The sequence below is a fragment of the Xiphias gladius genome, chromosome 12 (genome assembly GCF_016859285.1).
Source record: "Xiphias gladius isolate SHS-SW01 ecotype Sanya breed wild chromosome 12, ASM1685928v1, whole genome shotgun sequence".
Classification (NCBI taxonomy): Eukaryota; Metazoa; Chordata; class Actinopteri; order Istiophoriformes; family Xiphiidae; genus Xiphias; species Xiphias gladius.
The window spans coordinates 6,327,281-6,352,500 of NC_053411.1; the positions used below are offsets into that span (position 1 = coordinate 6,327,281).

At 40.9% G+C, this 25,220-nt stretch overlaps 1 protein-coding gene and 4 non-coding genes across 5 annotated transcripts in view; 4 read left to right on the forward strand and 1 right to left on the reverse strand.

The window, feature by feature from the left end:
* Window positions 1-13,543, reverse strand: part of sema4f (sema domain, immunoglobulin domain (Ig), transmembrane domain (TM) and short cytoplasmic domain, (semaphorin) 4F) — a 56,754-nt gene extending 43,211 nt beyond the window's left edge. The window contains exon 1 of the mRNA XM_040140342.1: window positions 12,730-13,543. Within this exon, the coding sequence (XP_039996276.1) occupies window positions 12,730-12,838 (109 nt within the window). The 5' untranslated portion in view covers window positions 12,839-13,543. The remainder of the gene's footprint in view (window positions 1-12,729) is intronic.
* A 4,239-nt stretch (window positions 13,544-17,782) lies between these two features.
* On the forward strand, window positions 17,783-17,854 carry trnaa-cgc. The gene has a single exon. It is a non-coding gene; the product is annotated as a tRNA-Ala (tRNA).
* Window positions 17,855-24,524: 6,670 nt separating this feature from the next.
* On the forward strand, window positions 24,525-24,596 carry trnaa-ugc. Its single transcript has one exon. It is a non-coding gene; the product is annotated as a tRNA-Ala (tRNA).
* A 94-nt stretch (window positions 24,597-24,690) lies between these two features.
* On the forward strand, window positions 24,691-24,762 carry trnaa-cgc. Its single transcript has one exon. It is a non-coding gene; the product is annotated as a tRNA-Ala (tRNA).
* Window positions 24,763-24,856: 94 nt separating this feature from the next.
* Window positions 24,857-24,928, forward strand: trnaa-ugc. The gene has a single exon. It is a non-coding gene; the product is annotated as a tRNA-Ala (tRNA).
* Window positions 24,929-25,220: the final 292 nt, after the last annotated feature.

The following is a 25,220-nucleotide window of genomic DNA, read 5'->3' on the forward strand; positions in this document are numbered from 1 at the left end:
TGTGAAGCTAATGCTTACAATGTTTTCCGCAATTTTTTAAATGCAAAGTGACTGTCTGAACTTAGATCTGTCTATGGAGACTCCTGTGTAGGGCTTTGTAACGTTGACATGCTTTCGAGATCAGTGTGATAATGCTTTTAGGAGGCTTTTCCTGCCGTATTGATGTTGCACACACACACACACACACACACACACACACACACACACACACACACACACACACACACACACACACACACACACACACACACACACACGTTTCAGGAAGCCTGTCTGCCATTGTAATGTTAAGCTAAAAGATGAAAGTATGGTGTCAGTCTGGCTATAAAGACCCTCTCTCTCTCTTCTGTATTCCCCCTAGACACACACACTTTCACACACATGCACAAAGTACACATACAGGCTCAGCAGACACCTCAATTATGATAATGTGGATCAGCATTAATGTATCCTTACAGCACGGCTGGTTTTCAACAATGTTGTATGTGTGTGTGTCCCAGACAGCAGGAGAGGAGGGGCAGCTACTGTATCTCATTTAACACAGGTTACTCCCTCCAGGAAAGCAAAGTACTGAAGTCTTCAGCATTTTTCACTTAATACACACACACACACACACACACACACACACACACACACACACACACACACACACACACACACAGATAAACATGTAAACACACACAGACTTACATTCACTTTTAAAATGAAAGTTTTTTATAAATGCAGCAAAGGAAAATATGGACAATTCAGCCAGTGTCTGCTGAGAAAAGGATCAAGTAAGACAAAGAAAAGGACGGTGAGAACAAGAGACAACAAAAAAAAACAATTAAAAGCAGGGAGTCTAGGGCTTTATTTCAAAACCCTCAGGGAGATGAGGCTTGTGTGTTTTTCTGTCTGTGTGTATCCATGTGTCAGACAGTTTCAACAGTCCAGATGGCTTCAAATTTGTGCAGAAGAATCTCAGATTATACAATGCAAACAATGTAAAACATTCAAAATGCATCATCATTCACTGAGAGAAAATATGCAGCAGCGCAACCAGACCTGGCTTACTTAATGGTCTTGGGACCATTTCAATAACCAAACTATTTAGCAAATATGTACAAAATTAGCAAAAATTAGCAAAAACTGCACTTTGCACTTTGTGAACCTACACACCTCCTTGAATAAAAAGTATAAACACTAATCATTTGTCGGCACCAGTCACACTAACAGTAGTGTTAATGTCCTCCACTTATGGACTGTACATAGTGCAAGAAGCAGTTTCAACAGTATTAGCACAGCAGCACACAGGGATCATTTGAGAAAACATCTTTCAGTCAATTCTCAACAACTTTTCCTCTGGAAAAGGTGTTTCCCCTCTCTCATCCCTGCTACAGATCTTTCATCACAACCCTGCTGTTGCTTCCTCCTCCCTCTCCACACTGTCTTCCCTCCTTCTTTCTCCCCCTTCCTGCCTCCCTCTTCCTCTTCTCCCAGACTCCCTCACTCCTGGTAATTACCACCTCAGACTCCAATTAAAAGAAACCACAATAAAGAAAGCAGCGGACGTAGACTGAGGGGCGGTAAGGGAAGGAGAGAGGGCACGGCAGAGAGAGAGACACAGAGGGGGGAATTTAATGAGAGGTTAGTCCCAACACACACACACACACACACACACACACACACACCAAGACATAGGAACTCGTAGACAAGGACATACAGTCCAAAACTGGGAGCATATTCAGATAACACATTTTAAAAACTCAAGCTTTTCTTAAACAGCTAAAGATAAGAGAAACGTTTTTAAAAGAAATAACGTGTATTCATGTTGTGTATGTGTGTGTATGAATCTGCATCTGCAAGTATGGATGTGTAAATGTCTACATAAATGTGCATATGTGTGTCTGTGTGTGTGTGTGTGTGTGTGTGTGTGTGTGTGTGTGTGTGTGTGCGTGCGTGCGTGCGTGCGTGCGTGCGTGCGTGTGTGTGTGTGTGCGCGTGTGTGAGTGAGGGTGGCCCCTGACAGTTTTTCCTTTGTGTTAGTCCCAGTATGTTTCCTGCCATTAAGGTTCCCAATGTTACTTTGCTTTCCCTTATGGCACAAACACACAGAGATACACACATACTGTCATACACACAAACACACAAACACACACACACACACACACACACAAACAACAAATTAAAGAAAGAAAAAGGTCAATATGCCAAAAACGGGTGATAAAAAACAAGAGAGGAGAACTGGAGATGACGAGTCATGGAGACAATATGGATAGAGAGACAGCATCACAGTCAATGTGTGCTTTTAAAACTGACCAGTGCATACACACACACTCTAACACACACACACACATTCCCACACACAAGATATTACCAAAGAAACTCTCTTTGCAGCGGAAGACACTAACAATCAATAAACACAAAGTAGGAACAGCAGGGTAGCCCTTACTGTCAAGCTGTCTTTGTGTGTGTGTGTGTGTGTGTGTGTGTGTGTGTGTGTGTGTGTGTGTGTGTGTGTGTGTGTGTGTGTGTGTGTGTGTAAGGATGGAATGGGGTTCATGGTTATGTGCCAAACAAGGCTGCCAAAAGACACACATACACAAAAAGAGTGAGAGAGGAGGAGTGCAGAGAGGTGGTTTGATTTACTAGGCTGCCAAAGTGAGAATGAGCACAATACACAGAGAGGAAATAGATATATGAGCAAAATACGCACACACACACAAATGCACAAACACACACAGTAGCCTCAGACAGCCTTTTCAGTTTATCATTCTATTCAATTGAGATCCATTCCTCAGCTTCACTTTGCAGACAGTAAGTCAGTGTGTATGCGTGTGTGATCCAGACGGGAGTCAATGTGCTGACTTTACGACCAGGTGTGTTATCTTGATCATAGCAGGAGTGGTAAGTTGCTCTGCATGACACTGCCAGCACCCAGCGATGTGTGTTTGTGTGTATGAACACACACACTATCCCAGCTCCAATGAGCTGTAAATGAACTAAATACCATGTATTGCCTGTTTCTATTTTCACTTGAAACCAGTTGAACCAACGACTGTCATGTTTAAAAGTGTAAGCCAGTTCCACCTGATGGTCCAGTTCTGATGAAAGGGAAAATTTCAGAGCGGCTGACTGTGTGTGATTATCTGTCTGTCCATTATATTTACTCTGTTATCACATGGCTAATATGTCTGTAAAGACAGGGTGGAAGAAGCTATTAATGTCAATTGATTTACAATAACATGTACAGTAACAGCAATTATAAACAAAGTTATGTGTACTAGCTTGGACTGCACACACTTTTTTCTTATAGTTTGCACTTCAGAGAAAATTAAACTGACCTTTTAATGAATTCAGACATGGCCTGCTGGAGGGACACGGGGCAAATAATATCTGCTGGGCCCCTATTACTTTCCTGTTCCGTCCATCCTCTGTGCATGTTTATAAATTATTACTATGCTGGATTACTGCCTGGCTCCAGGTTTACTTTGTGGTAATTTATTTAAAAACCAAATTATTTAGGAATATGGACCATTTTAGCACAAAGCTGATGGTTTTCAGCCTCGATTTTGCCACAAGGATCCTGTTAAAACAGAACCAACCTCAAGGCCTTTTTCATATCAGTTGATACTGTGGTTTACAGGTGCAGATTCCTAAACAAGAACACCGAGAGCCTGGAGCTGTTGCCCCGGAAATAAAACCTGGTGAAGTTGTTCACTGTTCACCACTGGTAAACCAGTCTTGAATTCAGACCACCATCAGATGATGCAATACATTTTTATGCAACTAAATGTGTGAGAACTAAGATGGGTTTGTACTTGACGCACGAGTTTTGCAGATAGTTTTTGTTGATAGTTCATCATAAGATTTCACTTGTTCATAGCACCACCACAACACCAGATGAATGTATCATACATAATCAGGCCTTATCCTGCTTTAATTATATTCCCCGCAGTAACTGTGCTTACATTTTCCCATTTACTTTGTGCCACAAAGTACCAGTGGGCCAGGTAACTTCTATTTTGAGACCACTGCTATGCAGTAGCTGTGTTTGCTGAGGAGACGGCTTTGCCAGATGTCTGTTACTGAAAAGCAGCAGATTACTGAGCCTTTCTTCAACTTCCTTAATGCTGTATTCACTATCAACAATCTCCCCAGGCATTAGAAACTTATGGGAGAAAGCAGCCCACACAGGCAGCCCATGCTGACCAATCACAATCCTTACTGTCTACACGTGGTTTCTGTAGCAGCTTTAGCCCCAAAACTTTAAGTCCCCCTTTAAGCTGAATTATCTAAATGTAAAAATACAGTTTTTCAGAAAGCAGTAACAGTATTTAAGTTTGACTGAACGTGCAAATATGTTTCAAATTATTCATCACTGTCTATGGTATTAATCGCGGCACATCCATGTTAATAAAGGCAGAATTTAATTCTGCAGTGTTTCCCCAATTTAAGTGCAAGTTAAAAATACATAAAGCCAAAGTATTTTCTTCATCATATTTACTGTTTTCAATACTTTAAGAATCATAACCACTGACCCAGTGTCTGTACACTTAACTGGTGAAATGCTTTGGGGGAGTTTGCGCAGAGAGACCTATATGTGCTGTAAGAAAACAGTATGGCTGGAAAAGACATTTCCTCTGCACTCAAACTCAGCAGTCTGCACGTGGTGGCTTTTGCCAGCTTCCAACTGTCACTGAGAATAAAAACTGCCAAGGGGCACAAATCTGGAATAAGCTGACTGCTTGCTACTGCTGAGTGCAGCGCTGATGTGAGGAGTTTCACCACAAAATGGGCTGTCCACCTTTTAAACAACTTCTTGCGACACAAACACTAAGACATTACATACTGTTGGTGTAGCTTTAAATGTTATGGTGGCTACAGCAGGCAGAGACTTGACTGAAATGTGGAAATCAGTAACCAAAAAAAATCTGTGTTTCCTTCCCCTCCCGCACAGCTCCCCTTGCCTCAATTCTGACACAGGTCTTGTACTAAGAACACACACACACACACTGATGCACACAATCAAAGCCTTAGCCTTAAATGTAAGCAAAGTCCCTTACAATCTCAATTGCTTCAATTATGAATCAGTTATTCATTAAATCGATAATTATTCTATGTATTAGGAATGGGGTAATTTGAAGTTTCATGACAAAAAACACAAAAAACTGCGTGTGAAACAGACATAAAAAGAGGTAAAAAGATGGAACATACATTTACATTGCAGTCTTGACCTTAATGGACACACTCTCTAAACTGAAAACACACGATACACAGAAGGGCCAGATCGACAGTCTGACTGATATGCCAGTCGACTGATGACTTCTGTTGATCCCAGACTTCCGATCAGTCTGAGTAAACATTGACCAACTCTCTGAGGAGCGTTTCAATGTGAGTGTGTCTTTGTGTGTCTTTGTGTGTGTGTGTGTGAGACGTCCAGGATGCTAACAGGTTAAGTGGATGCTGTCACTGCCTCAACACAAACAAGGTCACCCTGTGTGACCTCTGACCTCGTCTTAAACCTGTGACGCCCATCACCTCCTGATGATGGTCTGGTTGGTTTTGTCCGAGACAGATCAATGAAACTCTCTTCCTCAGTTTAATTTCATCAATAACTATTAGTTTCTGCTTATCAGATCTGTTTTAAATGTTCTTATTTCCTTGATCCCGCTCCTTTTGATTTCACCCTCTCCTCTCCTGCTTTTCATCCTTTCACCCTTCTTTTCTTGGGTCATTACATCACAGCGTTAAAATTCAACCTTGTCTCTGTCCCTTCTCATTCTCCTTTATGTCACCTTGAATTGGTGTACAATAAAATCAATACTGATTAATATGTCAGACAACAGTCAGCAATATTGAACAGCAAGGCCTCTGACACAGGAAACCGTCTTCAAACTCATTCAAGACTTCATTACATGAAGTAAAACTTTAAATTCATAATGCCTCTGCCATTGTCCAGGTTTGATTATAATACCAAGAGAAGTCTCACTTTAACTTGAAATTAAATACAACAACGGGTAGAAAAAATAAAACTCTACAGCTTAAGCGTACCCCATGTGTCTAAATGCTGAAAATTGTTCTCTATACGTTATAATTGGTTTCAACTTGCTTTCTATCAGGTGGGATTTTCACGCAACAGAGGGTTAGGGAGGAAAGAGATGACGGTAGAAAGCAGGAGTGAATGCCAATGAGTTGATGATATATGCTTGAGCTGTATACTGCAATCTTTGGCTCTAAGGCCCACAGAAGGTAATACATACTCAATGCTATACGCACCAATGCCCTCTCTACCGACCCCCCCACGCCATGACACAGCACATTTCACAAGATTTTTATGAACGCGGGAGTGAGAACAAGGCTGGAAGGAGGAATGAATGAATGAAGATGAAGGAGAATTCCAGCAACCCACCTACAGTATCAGCCTACCATGTCATTGACCCTAAAGTTTCTTGCATTTAAACTGTTCACAGCAGTAATTGTAGGTGAGAATAGGCATGATAGAACATTAGGGCAGAGTGAAAAAGCCACCAAAAATCCCAATCAAGAAATCCTCCCGGGAATGCAACCAGGGGAATCTGCTTGCGTCAACTCTGTGTACGTGTGTGTGTTTCTGTGTATTTGTGTGTGGCCTTTGACTTCTGACTCAGTTTGACCTTTACTTAGACAAGCCCCAGTCACAGGAGTGCCTGTGTGGGCTCGCCATTTGCAAACACCGTGGGGGAGTGCATGAACAACTATGTGCATGTGAATTGCTAATGTAATTCTCAGAATCATAGACAATGTCTGGACTTCATAGAGACAACATTTTGAGTACAAGCAAAGCTAATGAACTTTGCTGACGAATGTATGAAGGAGTGAGAGAATATTTTCCATAGGTGGTGGATGATAGCTCTTATGCTTCTTTTATTCTCTTCCTTGTCCTCACGTTTAACTCTTTTTGGTTTCAGTTCGATTAAATTCCCTCTTTTTTGGGGAGATATCTCAATCATGTTTAGCTCAATTTAAAAGCACTTTTTAACAAATGTACTGTAACTAACCCTACAGGTTAGGCAGTCACGCTAAACAGAAATGGTTTATCTGACCTTAGCAACAAAGATAAACAGAAATGCAGGATTTGGAAGATAACAGAAAGAATTAACGAAGGGAAACAGGGAAATCAGAAGTAAGAGAAAACAGGAGGTAAAAGGCAGAGAAATTAAACAGAGAAATAGCTAAAGAGAAGAAACCAAAAGAGATGCTAAGTTTTGAGTCCGAGACTAACAACCAGACAAGCCATGATGGAAACTTTTAAACCAGGTGTGGTATTTCTGTTGAAGCCAAAGAAAGATATAGATAGGAAGGCAGGTTTTAAAATGACACAGCTTCCTTTTATGAATTCAAGCTACAGCCCAAAACGACCTGGGGCTTATCACACAAAACTAAAAGAAGCACTGGGACTTTGTGGGCTTTTAAGACACTTTCTTCAGTCCCATGGTACCACTTAACTCCACCAGGCCCCTATCATCTACACATAGAAGACGGAGAGGGATGAGGGGCTGAAAAAGAATAACAAAGAAAGAGAGAGAATATGATACAGAAATGAGAAAGAGGAAAGACTGTTCCCTTGTCTTTACATAAGCATTTCATATTCCCTGGTGGGAGACAACAATGCAGCCTCAACCCAAACACATAATCTACTGTAGTCCACATGTATTCTCACAGGCAAAACTCGGATCAGACTGTTTAGTGGTTACACACTTCCTGGCCTAATCCCCAGGCATTTCTCTGATATGAAAATATTGCAATGATGAGAATTTTGCACATTCCATCCAAACAAGAGATGTATGCCCAATTTTCCGACATACACGATTCCAAGCGATGAGCTATTGAACAAGTCCTCCAACCTGAAAGACCATATAGGTCAATTTTCCCTACCCTCGGATATGACCCATAAGCGGGCAAAAGCAGTGGTGTACAGGAGCTTCGTCGTCATGGCTACAATAATAAACATAGTTAACATTATGGAGCGGTCAAGGTATGGTTAAGTTTAGGCACAGAAACAACTTGGTTAGGTTTAGGAAGAGATTGTGTGTACAATAATAAACCCGGGGTTAAGGTTGTGGAACGGTCATGGATAAAAAACAACGGTAACCATCAGTTTCACCTGGGAAATGACCAGCGGTCTCCTGTGTGATTTATCGACCCATCCATCCACTCTGACCTCCTCCCTATGTGGACTTTGTTGCTTTATATAATACATCGTCTGACTTCCTCCTTTGCTCTTGTCATAATTACTATGGCAACTAGAGGTTGCATAACACTAAAACCTAACTATGGGTCATGATAACGTGCTTGCACAGACGACCAATGGGGTCATTATTAATGGGAGGACAGTCTCCGTTTTATTGGTAACATTTTCAGTTCAAATTGTGATTATCAAACTAGTTTAATTCTGGTGATGTAATCAATCAACCAGTCACCTTGTGAGCAAAATCCCGATGCATCACGTCTTGAAATCAGTGAAGTCACTACATAACAGTTCATATAGTCATTAAATATGTGGCCTTAGCTTTGTGACATAGTGCCATCACTCGTTTTTCCTAAACTGTAAAAAAACAAATTTTATATTTCATAAAAATGTAATAATTTCTCCTGATGTTAGCAGAGGCACTCTTTATTTCAAAGGAAGTGGGATGCCTCCACTATAAAATGCTGTGAGAAATCCTGGCAAGTATCTTAAATGCAAAGAGCAACAACACTGTTTCTGAATGGAAAAACAGCACATCATCAGTCTATTGACACTATATATGAAAAATTAATACATTTTCATAAAATAAAAAATCAACTTTCTAGTAAAATGAGCAGAGGAGCTCTTTTAGACAGTAAATGCCTTCTCACAGTTAACACAGTTATTTAATAAATGTGACTTTTCTTTAGGCCATCATCTGCTAACTAAATTTATCGCAGGACTCCAAGCCTAATTCAACACAAACCTCCTTAATGATACACCAATTTTTTGTCTTTGCAACCAGACAAACTGTAGAACCAGCAGAAAAACAGCGAAAGAAATTCAACTTAAATGTGGAATTCATTTATGCTTGATGGCCAAAAATGTTGGCAACGGTAGCACTTTTCACACTCATCAGTGATCGTCTAAGTTGGACGTTTTCTTGTGTCCTTACTAGTGTCATTTAGTGTGAAGCAACAGTTTTACCTGGGAAGTAATATTCAGGAGAAGCGTAGACCAGACCAGACCATAGATAACAAGTCTCTGGCCCCACCCACCAATCACCAGTATGTAGTGAAATCAAGGCAGTAACGGTATTTTTCAGGCTGCTTTGATAATCTGTGTTTAGTCCCATCCACCCACACACTCACATAATTCACTGCTAGCCAAGCTCAAATGTTGGCACTAAAACAGAAAACTACAATAGAGTAATAAATCTTCAATCACTAAGAGCCACTGGAGTGAGAAATGCTTGAATAGAGGTTCTGTTAAGCTACAGTTGACTACAAAGAAAAAGTATTGTTTTGGTGAGCAAGCAGGTGGTACAGAATATGGACACTGGGTGGCCTTAAGAGCCACCTGCGTGGTTTCCGACTAACCAAGCTGATCAAATTAGACGTAGCTCCTCTCTCCTTAACCGTAAATGGACCCTGATCCATACAGTCGGTGCGCTGCTGGGAGAGAGGCCCTCCCTTGTGTGCCGACACCCTAATGAGTTTCATGTGAGGGGCATTAAAACGGCTGCTAGACCAGTGAAACTGACTGGAGCTGGCAGGGGGGGCACTCTCTGATCCCCTCACAACAGACACACACATAAACACAATCTAAAGTTTAGTGGAGATTTGTTTCATGAATACACTGGAGTTTAACCATTAGTTCCATTTCAGTAGTCATTATAGAAATTATATCACTATGCTTTTTTTTTAACTTAAACAGAAGTCTTTCTTTATTTTACTAACATGTCTAAATACAAATGTTTACTTTATGAATATGTTTTGATGTTTTTGAGCCAAATGCTAAATTATTTGTCAAAGCACAATTATGACCAACTACACAGGCTAGTTCATGATTTCTTTAAATTAAAATCCCACACCCCGATGGTAAACATCATTATGCAGCGTGTAATTTCAGCCAAGTAGCTTTATGACCTTTCCCCAAACACTGAACCAGAGCATTGGAACAAGTCCACATCAGTCTAATAAGCCGCACCACCAGTTAATATGAACACGTCTTTCAAGCACAACAGATAGAGATGTATCATAATAGCACGGAGGCGGTGAGAAATGACTAGATTTCTGATGACAGACACATAGATAATATGGACCAAACTGACTTAAAAAATAAAGCTATCTTGAACCAGAAGACAAATTTGCCACTCTTCACTTCACATCCCTCATGGAGCAAAATATGTAACGTTTTACCCCTGAGGGTGTGTCAGAGGCCTTTATTGTTACCTAATTGTTACCTAATTCTTCTGTAGATTTGTCTTAAAGTTCAGCCTAACTATTTTGTTTTAGAGGTATTCCTGTCAAAAACTAAAGTGCTGAACAAGATTTTGCCTATTGGTGATGCTAGCTCTAAAGACAGGGTGTCACCAAGTATATCAGGATTCATCCTCTAGTGACCATTTATGTCAGACAGTATCTAGAGACCGCTAGCAGAACTGCATTGGAAAGCAGTTTCCATTAGCTTCAACACTCTGTGCAGAAAGCCACTTGGATGTTACTGTACAAGCAAACCAAGCTCAACACAAACACACACATATCACCTGACCAGTCGCTCACAACAACTACTCTGTCTTACATAAGGGTCTCGCTCCAACTAGCATAACATACAAGCGAACACAGAGGCATGCACACACATTGACACACACATTGCTGAGGAGGGCAACTACTTTTAGCTTAACTGGAATGAAATCTTGTTGTGATTTCAATGAAGATAAGAGTCCTGCATTTTTGCACTTAGCAACCATCCTTTGATGTATCTGATTTGACAGAATAACAATGATGCTACATGAAATACAAAGTATTGATGCATTTCTTTATGTAAACTTGTTTTGTGAATGTTTCCCTCTCTGTCTGTCTCGCATTGCTGTTTGTTGGTACTCGCTCTAACTGTATTAGTTGTGGGGGCCAGTGTGGCACAGGCCACGGTTGCGTAATGACACACAGAGACAGGGCCCTAACTTACAGACACTGCATTCATTCAGCAAATGACCAGAAGCAGGAGCTGCCTTAGGTATTTAGATGTAGGTCAGTCATGGAAATACAAAGGGTTAAGGCACAATAAGCTCTGCTGCAAAGTGCAGCGGTGGAGCAAAACCCATTCATACAGTCAGGTGACTTGAGTACAGGCTAACGGTCAATGTACAAAGAGTGACACAACCTCTAAATTTTTCCTCCTCACTGCATCTGGGTGTCAACACCATCATGTGGTAGAGAGGGAAAGAAAGGGCCGAGAGCAAATGATTAGGCCCAAAATACTGAAAGGAGACTGAAAAAGACGAAGACAAAGAGGAAAAACATACAGGAGGAACAAACAATAGAGAGATTGCACAGATAGTTATTACCCTGCAAACAGAGAGAATTCATTCAAAACATGGACAAATGGAGAGACGCAGACACACTCACACAGACTGCAATCCAATCTCACAAAATAGCTCTATGTGACTATTGCCCCGTAAGCTTCTTATTATTTTGTTGTGATGGATGTCTCCTCTCATTTTATGTTTTCCATTTTAACTGTCTGTCAGTTTGCAGAAAACAGGAAGGCTGCCAAGTCTGTGCTGCTGACCCTGATGGCCACAGCACAAAGAGGGGGCTTGTTATAGAGCCGAGCTTGTCTTCCATTCACCCTGACTTATAGCCGTCCAAAATCAGTGTCTGGTTCTCTCTCGTCCTTCATCATTTTCCCGCTTAGCATTTTTGAATATAGTTGTGAATGTGATGCACACGGCCACTTTTCAAGGAAACTGGGGGCGATTTTTGTGGTGACTTTAGAGTTCCACCATCCCAACCCATTTAAGCCCCTGCGTCCACTCTGCTGAAGTGTCCCAGATCAAGATGCCAAATGACTTCCAGCTTAGAGAGTCGCTGATCCTGACCTCTGCCTTCTCCAGATGGGGGCAAATGAAAAGACAAATTCCCCACATGCGTCAATCCCTCCAGCGGGAAGCGCAGTTGGCTGAACTGTCCCTTTAACTCTGGAAGCTGCTATGTGTCTGGATCAGCCAGCAGCCTCCGTGTTTCTGCCCAGTCTGTGCACTTGTTGTTGGCGTTGAGGAGAATTCGTCTGGCACCTGCTTGCTTCGCCAGCATCACCATTTATCAAGCCACAATAAAGGCCGAAGGCAGCCCTTTGGCAATGCGCTCTGAGCGCGTAAACCAACGGCGCAGAGGTTGCAGGTTTAACTTTGGGTTAAAGGGTGTTTTGCGCCAAACACAGCCAAAGCTTATCATGCATCATTTTGGGCATACTCTTTCGGCTGTGCATTAAAGATGCAGGTGCTACTCTAACCTAATGTCTGATTGTTTTGATCCCTGTTATCATCATTATCATCATCATCAGTGTGGATGATGAAGCCACTTAAAACACCTAATTAATTACAGACATTAGATATAATTGAAAATTCTTAATATAGCCCATCAAAGGGAAGACCCCCCCCCCCAAAAAAAAATCGCTTTGTTAAATATCACTATCAGCCTTGATAATCACAACTCATAGACAAATAGATGCTGTCCTGAGTTTTTGTTTTCCTTCACCTTGTCGGTTGTACTCGCCTTCCAGTCCGCCTAGGGTCGCTGCCCGGGAGGCTCCGGAGAGCAGGCACAGCGCCGGGAGCAGGATCGACATCGCATCGCCGGGAGTCATCCTGATTCGGCTCCCGTCCAGGTCCAGGAGGGGTGTGGGGGTCCGTGCGATCTGATTACAACACCAAAGTCCCGGACTAGCGGGTTTCAGCTGCAATGCATCCTGATCCTTATCTTGGCTTCACTGGTTTCTCTGAGTTGAAAAGCGCGCAGGGCTCGTTCCAAGACAATGATAGATAAGTTGGAATGACTGTTTCTAAACGCAGTAAATGCTTCTTAAATATTAACACTGAATAACACTATTATGCAGTTACAGGTTACTGTTTTCCCGTAGCTACACTGTGCACAAAGCGCTCAGAAGTGCATGCATCCGCTCTGCGCAAGTGAGGGTTGTATTATCCACTGTAGAAAAGCGACATGCTGAGAACCAAGAGATATTTATTTTAGTTATATTTGTGGTCCAGTCCAAAACTGTGTGTCAAAGTAATCCAAAAGTAGCGTCCTCTCGTGCAGGAATAATGTCCAGTGTCCGGGTTTATAATAAGCAGAGGCTGCACTCTAAGCCCCCGGTGTCGCCGAGCCTGTCCCGCCGGCAGAAACAAACCTCTGCCCGTCTTCACTTAAAAAATGATCTGAGAAAATTAAAGCGAGAGAATCACGTTTAGATCCCTGAAAAGAAAGAAGAGAGAAAAAAAAAAGAGACCTATCCCGAGCGCGCGCTGTGTCGGCGAGGCTCGAGCGCTGGCACGGCAGGATTGTGACCGGCTCGAGGATGTGCTGCTGTAAAGCGCCAGCACTGGCTGAGCAGAAGGCAAGCGTCTAGCGCCCCGCCCTCCGGAAAAGGCAGCGCGAGAGGACAACAGGTAAGAGGATGATGTCACGAGGACAGGTACAGTGTTTCCTTCAATATCAAACTTCTGAGTGAATCGTGTGTTCGTGAGGTTCTTCAGAGTCTTTATTTCATGTGTGGTAACGACTGGCAGTTGGGTCAGCCTAATCATAGGTTTGACTTTTGACAATATCCTATGGTAGAACTGGCTGCCCTGTCATACAATGAGGTAAAACCCAGTTAAATAAAGAAATAAAGAAATCAAGTGTGTCATTTGTGTTATGAGTGTGAGATCGATTTGATCCGTCCCCTTAATTCTGAACAGGATCAGCCATTAAGTCTGATCAAATGCTTTACCCAAGGTTTCCTAAGACTGAACTGAACGACCTTTCATTTTTAAGCACTGCTGAAATAAAGAAACCCATTCAGAAATTCCACGAAGACGTGCGTGTGTGTGTGTGTGTCTGTGTGTTACTATTGAATATTTAAATCATAGCCTCATTTATTTTCCTTCCAGTGACAATGAACAAAAAGTACAGTAGCTAAAATATAATGTCTGTTTCAAATAGCCATTTAAAGGTTGTACTTCAAATCATTGTTCTCTATCCTACTCTTTACTTTGTGGTGTATACTCCTTTAATCCACCTGTCAGTCATCTGACGTGGGTCGGGGGGGATTAAACAGTAGATGTGAGGTCAGTGGTCTACAGGATTTAACCACAGTAAAAATCCACAGTGAGGTTGTTTCGAGCCATGTGCTGTTAATTTGTCTTGACAATTTCTTCTTCCGTGCCTCAAGAAAAATAAAGCCCTATGATTTAAGGAGGTGATGACACACAGTTATTTGGAATGCAATAAACTGCATCCTGCTCACACAGAAACTGCTCAAGTCTGCTTTGTCATTTTAATATGTTTTTGATTCATTGTACAGCTGTACAGCAGCAACACTGACAACACGTACACTCTCTTTCCCGCTTCCTCGCTCTTTCTCCCCGGAGGAGAGAGGCATGGCTGGCAGTGCTGACCGGCCAATTTCACGGGGCGGGGGTGCAGACATGTACCCCATCTCTGGGACAAAAGGGAGGGGTCACAGAGGAGCCTGGATTAAAGGATTTGGTAGATGACGAGGGGGAAGGAGGAGGAGGACAAGGGTCAGAGGTGAGGGAGCGATGATAAAGAAAAAGCCAAATGGAGCTAAGAAGTGAGCGGCGCCGTCTCTAATCAAGCCCGATTAAGCTCACACTGTGCGTGTCTCATCTTTACGCGGCCAGTGGCTTTTGAATGACGAAGCATCACTCACTATCACAATAGATGTCTTCATTTGGGATGGCTTTAGCAGCCGTTGGAGCTGTGGGCAGTTTAGAAAACCCCACCCTGCCCCTCACCCATGACTTCTGGGTGGCGAGCATATTTATCAGTCAACGTGGAGGTCCAGATCCACGTCTGGGTCAGTTATTGTTTAGACTAACTGCAGTCCATCTGGGATCAAAGAAATTAATAGGATGTTGAGGCTTAGATTCTGAATGTATGAATGTCTTTGGTAGCAATCCATTAAACTTCTTTTCGCTGCTGCCCCCTTCTGGACAGGTGAAGCAAGAACTAAAACAGATGATTCCTAATACAGAGCCTATTTCACATGGGAGAATAGGGACAGTAAATGGGGATGTCAACCAAAAGACGGTTTCTGCCAGATATCAGTAAACAAGCAGACACAACGACAAAGCGAGATGCACCGACACAGTCAGATTGATTGAAGCTTTCAAACCACTCCGCACACACTGGTTCAAATTGAAGCACAAAATTAGCATAAATCGGTTGTTCAGATTGGCATAAATTAACCAGAAGCACCAACCAGCGAAGAGTATGGACTTAAAGGGATTGCCACGGCTGCTTATCTGTCCCCGCACATTAATATTCAGACCCTGATGTAAGGAAGCTGCAATCCGTGACCCTGCACTCCTTTGGTTAATGTGTGGGTATCAGTGTGCATGGCTTTTCATGCATTGACACAAGTCCATAAATGTGTTTGTGAGTGTAGAGTATGTGTGTGCACGGCTGCATATATGCGTGCACACATTTGTACAAATGTTGTGTGTCAGACGAGACCAGACACGGGGTTAGGCCAAAGGTTTTCCTTGTGTGTATGTGTGAAAGTGTGTCTGCATGAGTGTGTATCTGTGTGACTAATGGTTGGGGACCACTGGTTGAAGCTGGGGGGATATTTATGGGTGAAGAGGCTGACAGAAAAGAAAATCAGACAGAGAGACTGACAATCCACCTCCTACAGCAAATGTGAGTGAGCTGCTCCTTTATCAGCTTTAGGCCAGGCAAACAAACACACACACCCTTTGTGACATGACCTTGTTCTTAGACATCAGGGCAGACACAGGAGCAGTGACTTTGCTCAAAAAGATGAAAATATCGTTTGTTGTGAAGTCTGTCTCTGCATTAAGTCTAGCAAATCTGTGACTGATCTATTTGCTGGGTAAGTAATTCATGCAGTCATGCTATTTAATTCTGTTCCAGTAATTATCGAGTGTGTGTGTGTGTGTGTGTGTATGTGTGGGAGAGAGAGGTCAGAAATGGATGGGGACTTCTGCCCTAAAGAGCAGACGGGCCACATGCACTGCCTCACACACAGAAACACTCATTTAGTTAACAGCTTTCATTTCCCTAATGAGACCCAAGATATAGTGTACACTGATTTTCTGTCTCCCTTTCTCTCTCTCTCTCTGCATCTTCCAACCTCTCTTGCCCCTACGTTCCTATTTCCCATCATACTTTCCACCTCCTGTATCTGTGCACATTTTCTGCTCCCTCCCGCTCGCTGTCTAACTTTATGAATCAAGCTGTCAATCTAAAGGGACGCATAACAACACAGAGCAGAAATCCTGTGCAGAACGTGTGCATTTGACCTACAATGTCTGAGTAAAACAGGTTACAAGGCAAGCTTGGAGTCAGTCCCCACCCTGTGTGATATCCACTGGTTGTGTTTGCATCGCAGCTGGCCTGTTGCCAACTGATTTACCCCCCCATCCCTCACCTCTGCTGAGGAGGAAATGGAACAAACAGCCCGAAACATTTTCCACTAATCCCCAACACTGGATTCTGCTTTTTTATTTAGGGTGAGATGGAAGGGATTCAGGCGGTGGGTCTGAACTGTGGTTCTGAGCCCAGGTAAGACTGGAAATATGGACCATCACTCAGTTAAAGCATTTGATTGGCTGCATTCCACCCAAACGATCCATGAATGTCTGTATTTTTGTCCAGGTTCTCCAAGATACACAGACATTTTAATCTGTCACAGGAATGTTTATAAAGTGAATGATACACGATTTCACAAATTGGATAATAAGCAGATAAATCAGTGAATCCATCATTGCTTATGTATGTGTAAACAAATATAGCATGGGAGAACACCCTTCTCTACCCCCGTCTCTGGCTTTGAACAAGGCCAAATTACAATAAAGTAGATTAGCTCTTCACATAGGGCTTTGTATCTTAGTGATAGAGCATATGCTTTGTCTATATGAGCCCCTGGGTTCAATTCCCATGAGCTCCACTTCCGTTCCCTCTAAAGAAGATGATGCTTTTCTTTGGGTCAAATACTAACACAAAATACTAAATGTTCAAGGTTGATTTACATTAAGTCCTTCCACACAAAAAAAAATCAGTTGTAACCTTGCACTATCTCTAAGGTGAATGAATACAAAAGAAGGGGCTCCTCTTCTAAAGAAAATGGCAACTTTAAATTCACAATGCTTTTTCGGCTGTAATAGCCTTAAACATGCCTAGCTATCTCCCATACAGCAGACTGAAACGCAAAAGTTTCATGTAAAATAATTTTATTATCATTTTTAGCCAGAGAATGGTCACTTCAGTCGGTCGTCGGTCCACCTCTTTGGTCTTGACTGAAATTTCTCAGTGACTACGAGATGGATTGCTCAAGTTAATGCTCAGACAAGTGTTTTATATTACACATCTGACGTGACATGTTGTGTTTAACATAACTTTTCAGCTTCTTCAAAAAATCCTTAATATCAAAAATCAGAACCTGCCTGCAGAAGGTGTGTAAACAGAAGAAATATGAAATTTCGCAAAGTGAAAGATTAGCAATTCAATGGGAATCTGTCATATTATATAAAATATATATTTGATAATAAACACATTAAGCAGAGGGGATGTAGCTCAGTGGTAGAGCGCATGCTTCGCATGTATGAGGTCCTGGGTTCAATTCCCAGCATCTCCACCTCTTGTCTACACTAGAACAAGGCAGGAATCTGGAATCAAAGTGGGTGATGTTCTCTGTTGAGTTGTACCTCCACAGTGAATGAATTCAAAAGAACCTAAAGGCTGAATTTCAGCTGCTCTTATAACTGACAAATTCACATCTTGTTTGGGATCTTTATCAGGCTTAATTGTTTCCCAGCTGTCCTCCAACTGATTTTTTTTTGATAACAGATACACCCTGTGGCATTATAAATACAGTGATATGAAATGCAACAGTTTTGTTCCATGTAATTTTATCTTAAACTCTGCTCATTATCTGTGTCCATCTCCTTCAGTCTCCCTCCTGTCATTTGTCTCTTCAAACCCTTAAACAAGCAGAACACACAGGACAAGATAAGTAAAAAGAAGAATTGAAGAAAAAGAAGAGATGGGGTTGCTTTTGTTTTCAGGTCGACACAAAAAAGACCAGTAAGAGTCTGAAATAATCTCTGTATTTTCTTCTTTTTCACCTCTATAAAGAGAATACTAATCCCAGAAACACAGTGACTGTTAACTTCACTTTGCCTGTAACTCCCATCAATCCTTCCAGGCTGTATTACAGGTATGTTGCATGCATGTCATATGGGATGTAACATCATCATTTCAGACCATCCAAAAAATCCTTCATATCAGCCATGGGTTTAAAAGCATTTCCAAGTTGTAGCGTTAATCTTTCAACCTTTAACGTTTCCCAATGTGACATGAACACAGCATGACTGATGCTTCCAAGAAACCTAAAACCATGTTTCTGCTCAGGCCCACATTGGCTTCTCCTGTGGCTGCAGCTGCACCTGCTGAGATGTTGCAACACAGTGCTTGGCACTGTGTGTGATGATGCATCTCGGATCATCAAACACAGTACATTGTGCATGTTTTCAGTGTTAAGCTGTTTTTAATCGGTCAAACATTAGCACATGATTGCAGGTACTTCTTTCATACAGCCATGGGAGAAAAACGTGTGTGCCATCCATCCCTGTGCTGTGAATTAAATATGTTCAAACAATGCTAAACAATCAATAATTTATATGTCACACACACACATAAACATATGATCTAGATATAAGCAAACACATACATGAATGCACACAGACTCACATATAGACAAACACCATATCCTATTAAATAGTCTTGGCTAATTAAAGGGATCATTTCACCTATAATTAGCCAGCACATCTTTGCTGTAGCCATTCTTAAGTGTGAGCTGAAATATAATCACTAGCCTCATCCATCTTAGGATCACAAAGTGCTTTGTAAGACACACGTGCTGCTACTGGGCAATGGCTAATTGAAGACAGCTAAATCTAATCATCTAATGCAGGGATTCGCAACCCGGGGTACTTGTACCTCAGGGATAGGTTACTTCTGCAGTTGCAGCAGGTACATGGAAAGACTGTGGAGTAGCTCGAGAAATTTTAATTAATAGAAATTACAATTTGATTTTAAAATATATGTCCACATGTTTTTTCATGTTCTGCAACTAACGGTGCAAGCATAAGTAAGCAAGTGAGCACAGAGTCAAAGAGAAACAGCTAAAAGTAATGAATGAATATTTAAAATAGATAGCTTAAAGTAACAGATAAACGTTAGCTAAAAGTAATGGATAAACAGTTCAAAGAGCTAGCTAATAACCAAACTGTTTACATGGTTAAAATAGATAGTTAAAAGTAATGTTTGAACAGTTGAAAGAGTTAACTAAAAGTAACTGACAAAAATAGGTAAAAGTAAACAGTTGAAATGGTTGGTTAAAAGTAATAGAAATGGTTAGCAAATTGTGATGAATGCGTTAGCTTAAAGCAATGTATAAACAGGTAATGGATATATGAAATAGATAGCTAAAAGTAAAGGATAAATGATTGAAATCACTAAGAGTACAGGATAAATGGTTAGAACATCCAACTTCCGCCACTTCAAGTCATACGACTGCAAACTTAAAGCTACAGCATGTAGCTTTTTTTTTAAGTTGAAATATTCTTCACAAAAATTTCTTAATGTGGAGAGTTGCTGTCAAAGGCTTCTGTGTCCCAGACTCATTGAACAGCCAGGCAGCACTGCAGAGATATTCCCTTCTAAAGTTTTTGAGCGAGCCTCGTCCTTCTACCCAATCAGAGAAGACCAAAACGGACTTAAACAATGAATGTTCAGTTCTATGAAAAAAAAAAATTGTATAATGTTCTTTTATATCCAATTGAGTTCATCTGGTCATATTTATCACTTTCATGTTAGTGCTCACATAACATATGATTGAGAGAATATTTCCAGATGAATCACTTATGGTCTGGAGGGCAGATTAACAGCAGATACACTCACAAAACTAATGAACTAAGATGCACATCCATCCTGTTGTGACTGTGATGAAAGAATAGCGTTAAATATACATTAATTATTCAGTATCATCCTCATGATGGCAAAGAAAGGTAAAATGTTCTTACCCAGTGTTTCTCTAACCTAATTCCTTCTGTGTGACATTCTGGGAGACTGATTCCCCAGCAGATGGTGTTATCAATTATTGAGCCTGTGAAGACAACTCTGCCCTCAATCAGATTAAGTAGATTATGCCAACATCAACTCCCTTATGGGCACGACTCAGTTTCTTAGATCAACATACAACATCAAGTTGCACACCCCCAACACCACCTCCTTAGCCCTTTTTTAAACCATGTTAAACAGTCTTTTTCTCTCTTGTGACTAGAATCTATCTATCCAGCTATCCATCTATCTATATATTTATCTATCTATCTAAAGATGCTCTTCTCACCAGTCTTAAAGCATCACATCCCCTGGGTGTATTTGTGTGTGTTAATGTATGCAATTTTCAAATTTGACCTAAATACGCTACACGTTGAGTGTTATCTGACTACAGACCATGCTGGAGTCACTGCCAAGGTATTCGGCATTCCACCCAACCCAATGTAAATGTCCCCTTAATCCTGTTAACCCACTCTTTATGGAGAAGCTGAGAGAGTAGGAGAGAGCCCGGGGCGAGTATGATATTGTACGCCCCCATCCTGCTGCGATCTAATTGAAGAAACGAATGATCAGTACAAAGTGAAGCTCCTTGGCTCACTGTGACATTAATACATGACTAGTGTAAAAAAAAAAACAAAAAAAACAAAAAAAACTCTGGGATCCACGGCATATAAATCTGAAAAACAGGGATTTTGAATGCGGGGATGCAGAGGAAGAGGAAGCAAATTTAAACACCAGCTTACATTGTGCTTAAATTGAGGTTTTTGGCTGCTTACATGGTGAATCATCTAATCTACAGGTGCGGTCCAGCAACCAGCAAAATGAGTCAGTCAAATGAATAAAAAAGACTACAATACAGTGGTCCATGTATTCTTTTGTTAATTTACCATTTCCAACATTGTAATTCAGTGGACAGATGACCTCTGACCTTTTGCAGTTTATACTATTCCCCCTTGTTGGTTACCCCTTTGAAGGCAACATTAATGCAGAGTAACTGATGGCTTTATTAATGGTTTATAAATTATTCATTAAAGTTTCAATATTTGTCTCTCTGTAATTCTGATCAATAACCTGTGTATCCCATTGTCATGTATCTCTTATCATAACATTTATCCCTAAATTGAATCCATTGCCGGCATTTTTGTAACACAGCACCAAATTTACCCAAATATTTCCATTTTTTTCTCCTTCACACTATACATGACTTTCGTGTATAAATGAAAATAGAATAGACATTCCACCATTACTGTTGTGTAGGGGGTATGTCAGACTTCCATTGTAGTAGAAGACATTTTTTAATATGCTGTCATAGCAAGTAAGACCATTTTACTAGGTGACATCTAAAAACCAATAAGGGACATTACATCACAAAAATGCAGCTTAGCGCTACATTTATTGTGTTGAACATTATTCAAGCTAATTGCAGGCTTTTTTTTTTTGTAAAGGAAATATTACAACTAATGTTCAGTACAGTACATACATTAGGTCACGTTAACATGCTGCTTTTCTCTCAGTTTCAGTTGATGAACAGAGATTTTTAGCTTTCAGTGAGTTTGTGTATCCACAAGGTTCCACTTATCTGCTTTTCAGCATAACTAAAGGTTTTTGAAAAACAATAATTAACCTCCTCATCATCCATTCCTGGTGAATTTCAACACATCGCTGTGTTGTGTTTGTGAGAGGAGTTAGTGTGGGTCAGTGGATTATAATATGCAAAGATGTTTACTTATAGATAGCATGTGAGGCGATCGGGGTCACTGCTTCTTAATGATATAATCTGACCTCTAAAGGCATAGGACAGGCCTATTGTCGGATAAGCTGTTCTTGACAACATGTTTTGATTCTCATCCAACCAGAAAAAGTGTCTTAAATGAAAAGGAGTGAGGGAGTGGATGCACTGGACATTATTAGCAGCTGACAGTCCAGATTTTTTAAAAGCAGGAATAAATGTAATTTTCAGGGAGGAAAGACCTTTCTTGTTATGCCACAATGGTTGATTTTGCTATAGATGTTTTGTTGCAGAAACATGCTTGTTCCCAGCGCTGGGAGATAAACTGCTGTGGGTGGCTGATAGCACAGAGATTTAAACCCTTTACTGTAAATGCTACCACAGCTTTTGACTCTGGCTGGGGGTGCCTCTGCTGGCTTTATCACTCTGCTGCAATGTGGGCCTGAGCAGATGTGAAATATTCCTATTTCTGAGGCAAGAGCTTTGCCGAAAATGTTCAAGGCCTTTTAGTGTCAAAGCCGTAATTGTTTGAGGGAGAAGAAAGCTTTGGCTGTAATGGAATCAGAGCTGTAAAACAGTACTGTGTCCAGTTTCATTACTGACACTAAGACAAATTTTCTCCCACTGACTTGTGTTTATATTCCCCCCAGAACTGAAAACATTCCATGTAGACCCAGTGTACATCTCCGTTCATCCTAAAGATACACCTGATATTGTAGCCATGCTACTGGCATGGCTACAACTAATGACTTTCCCAACATGCCTCAGCTATACTTTGTAATTAGTGCCAATTTAAAAAAAATCTTAGCATGCTAACATGCTAAACCAAAGTGGGAAACAAGGGAAACATTATACCAATGTGGCCTCAGCATGTTAGCATTATTGTGAGCGTATTGATGTTAGCACTTAGCTCAAAGCACCACCATGCTTAAGTACAGCCTCACAAAGCCGCTAGCGTGGCTGTAGACTCTTTGTCGTGTTAAAATTGGGATCAGTATGTACACTGCCTGCTTTGGTCTTAGTATTACTTACTTGACTTTTTTGTATGAAATGTATCTGCCTAAAAAAATAATCTGTTCAGCATAGCTCATACCTTTCATACATTCAAATACACTGTCAGTTTTAACACAGCATTATAGTGAGAAGACAGTCAACTGCATTTTGAGCCTTACACACTCATTTACAGGAAAAATTAAATCGCAGTCAGACTGTGTAAGATCACATTGGAATAATTACACAGCAGCCAGTGTTGAAAGGATAAGAGATTATGTTATATGAAGGAACCAGATCATTTCATTCAGCTGATTCAGAGGTTGATTACACAGATTATACTGCACTATGGATCACTGATGAAATTATTCTCTGTGTTTATGTGTGGCTGTCTACTATAATAATCCTCCGTCTGACATGTTAAAGACTATATTAGAATGTACTGTAAATATTATTTATACCCACACTCATTTTGTGGGGGAAAAAAATTAAGTTTTGTCCTGTTTGACATAAACAGGAATATCATTAAGTGGCTAACACAGGACATAAGTGCACTAGATACAGAAGACACACAGTGTAAGTAGGCTCTTTTATACTGTTTGAATGAGACTGTTTCTTGCCTTGTTTACAGTAACATTTAAGTTCATAAAAATGTATTCATAGCCTTTGTAGGGACCCTCCAACATACAGTATTCTGTCAGGACCTGTAGTTATACACATGTGAGGTTCAAAAATAACCATGATTTTATGTAAAATAGGTTTTAAAGATGTTTTGTACATACTCTTTAAAGAGCACTGACTAGGGGGTAACACAAAAGGAAGCACAGCAATGTGCCACCAAAGCCAGGGAAGAAGGTGACCGTTGGCTAATAAACATCATCGTAAACAAATATGAAATATTCATTGCATCATCTTCGCAAGTGTTATATGAGGAAAGAAATGCAATCACCACAATTGTCAGACCTCAAGACACAACGCATTTTGATGGGAAACAGTGAATGTAAACTTTAAAAAAAAAAACTTTAAAAAAAAACTGTATTTTAAAAAAAACTATCTGAAAAGGTTAGTAAACAGAACATCCATCCATTCATCCATCCATCCATTTTCTGCCACTTATCTGGAGTTTTGATGGGGTGGCAGCAGGTTAAGCAAGGCAGTTGAGATATCCCTCTCCCCAGCGACTTTTTCCAGCTCCTGCTGGGGGATCGCAAGGCGAGAAAGAAAACCTCCAGTGGAAGGCGCCAAGACGGCATCCCTCACAATAGACCAATATGAATTTTAACAAAGTGGATTAAAATTTAATGAAGTGTGTTATCTGTCACATTCAGTCACATCTGCACATTCAGTGCATATTTGTTAGTGATTATTGCAGTAACCAATACATACAGAAATGGTGATGGTGCTGATACTGCCCTGCCTGCTTCTTCAAATAAAAATGAAATTTATACTTTCCATAGAACATATGGGGGATGTAGCTCAGTGGTAGAGCGCATGCTTTGCATGTATGAGGTCCTGGGTTCAATCCCCAGCATCTCCAACTCTTTCATTAATAATTGTACCACTTTATCGTTTCGGCTGAGGAATTAAAAGCCCATGTAAAAAATACACATTAGAATATCTTAACCACAAGAGGGGATGTAGCTCAGTGGTAGAGCGCATGCTTCGCATGTATGAGGTCCTGGGTTCAATCCCCAGCATCTCCAACTCTTTCATTAATAATTGTACCAATTTATCGTTTCGGCTGAGGAATTAAAAGCCCATGAAAAAAATATACATTAGAATATCTTAACAGCAAGGGGGGATGTAGCTCAGTGGTAGAGCGCATGCTTTGCATGTATGAGGTCCTGGGTTCAATCCCCAGCATCTCCAACTCTTTATTTACACTAGAACAAAGTAGGAGTAGTTCTCAGATAATTCCCTTTCACCTTTGGGATACACAGTACTATCCACCTCAGGGTTTGACATGTTGTGCATTCTAAGATGCTTTTCTACTCAACACAGTCGTAAAAAGTAGTCATCTGAGTTACTCTTGCCTTTCTGGCAGCTCCAACCAGTCTGGCCATTCTTCTCTGACCCCTCTCATCAACAAGTTGTTTCTGTCCGTAGGAACACCACTCACTGGATGTTTTTTTGTTTTTCACACGATTCTGAGTAAATTCTA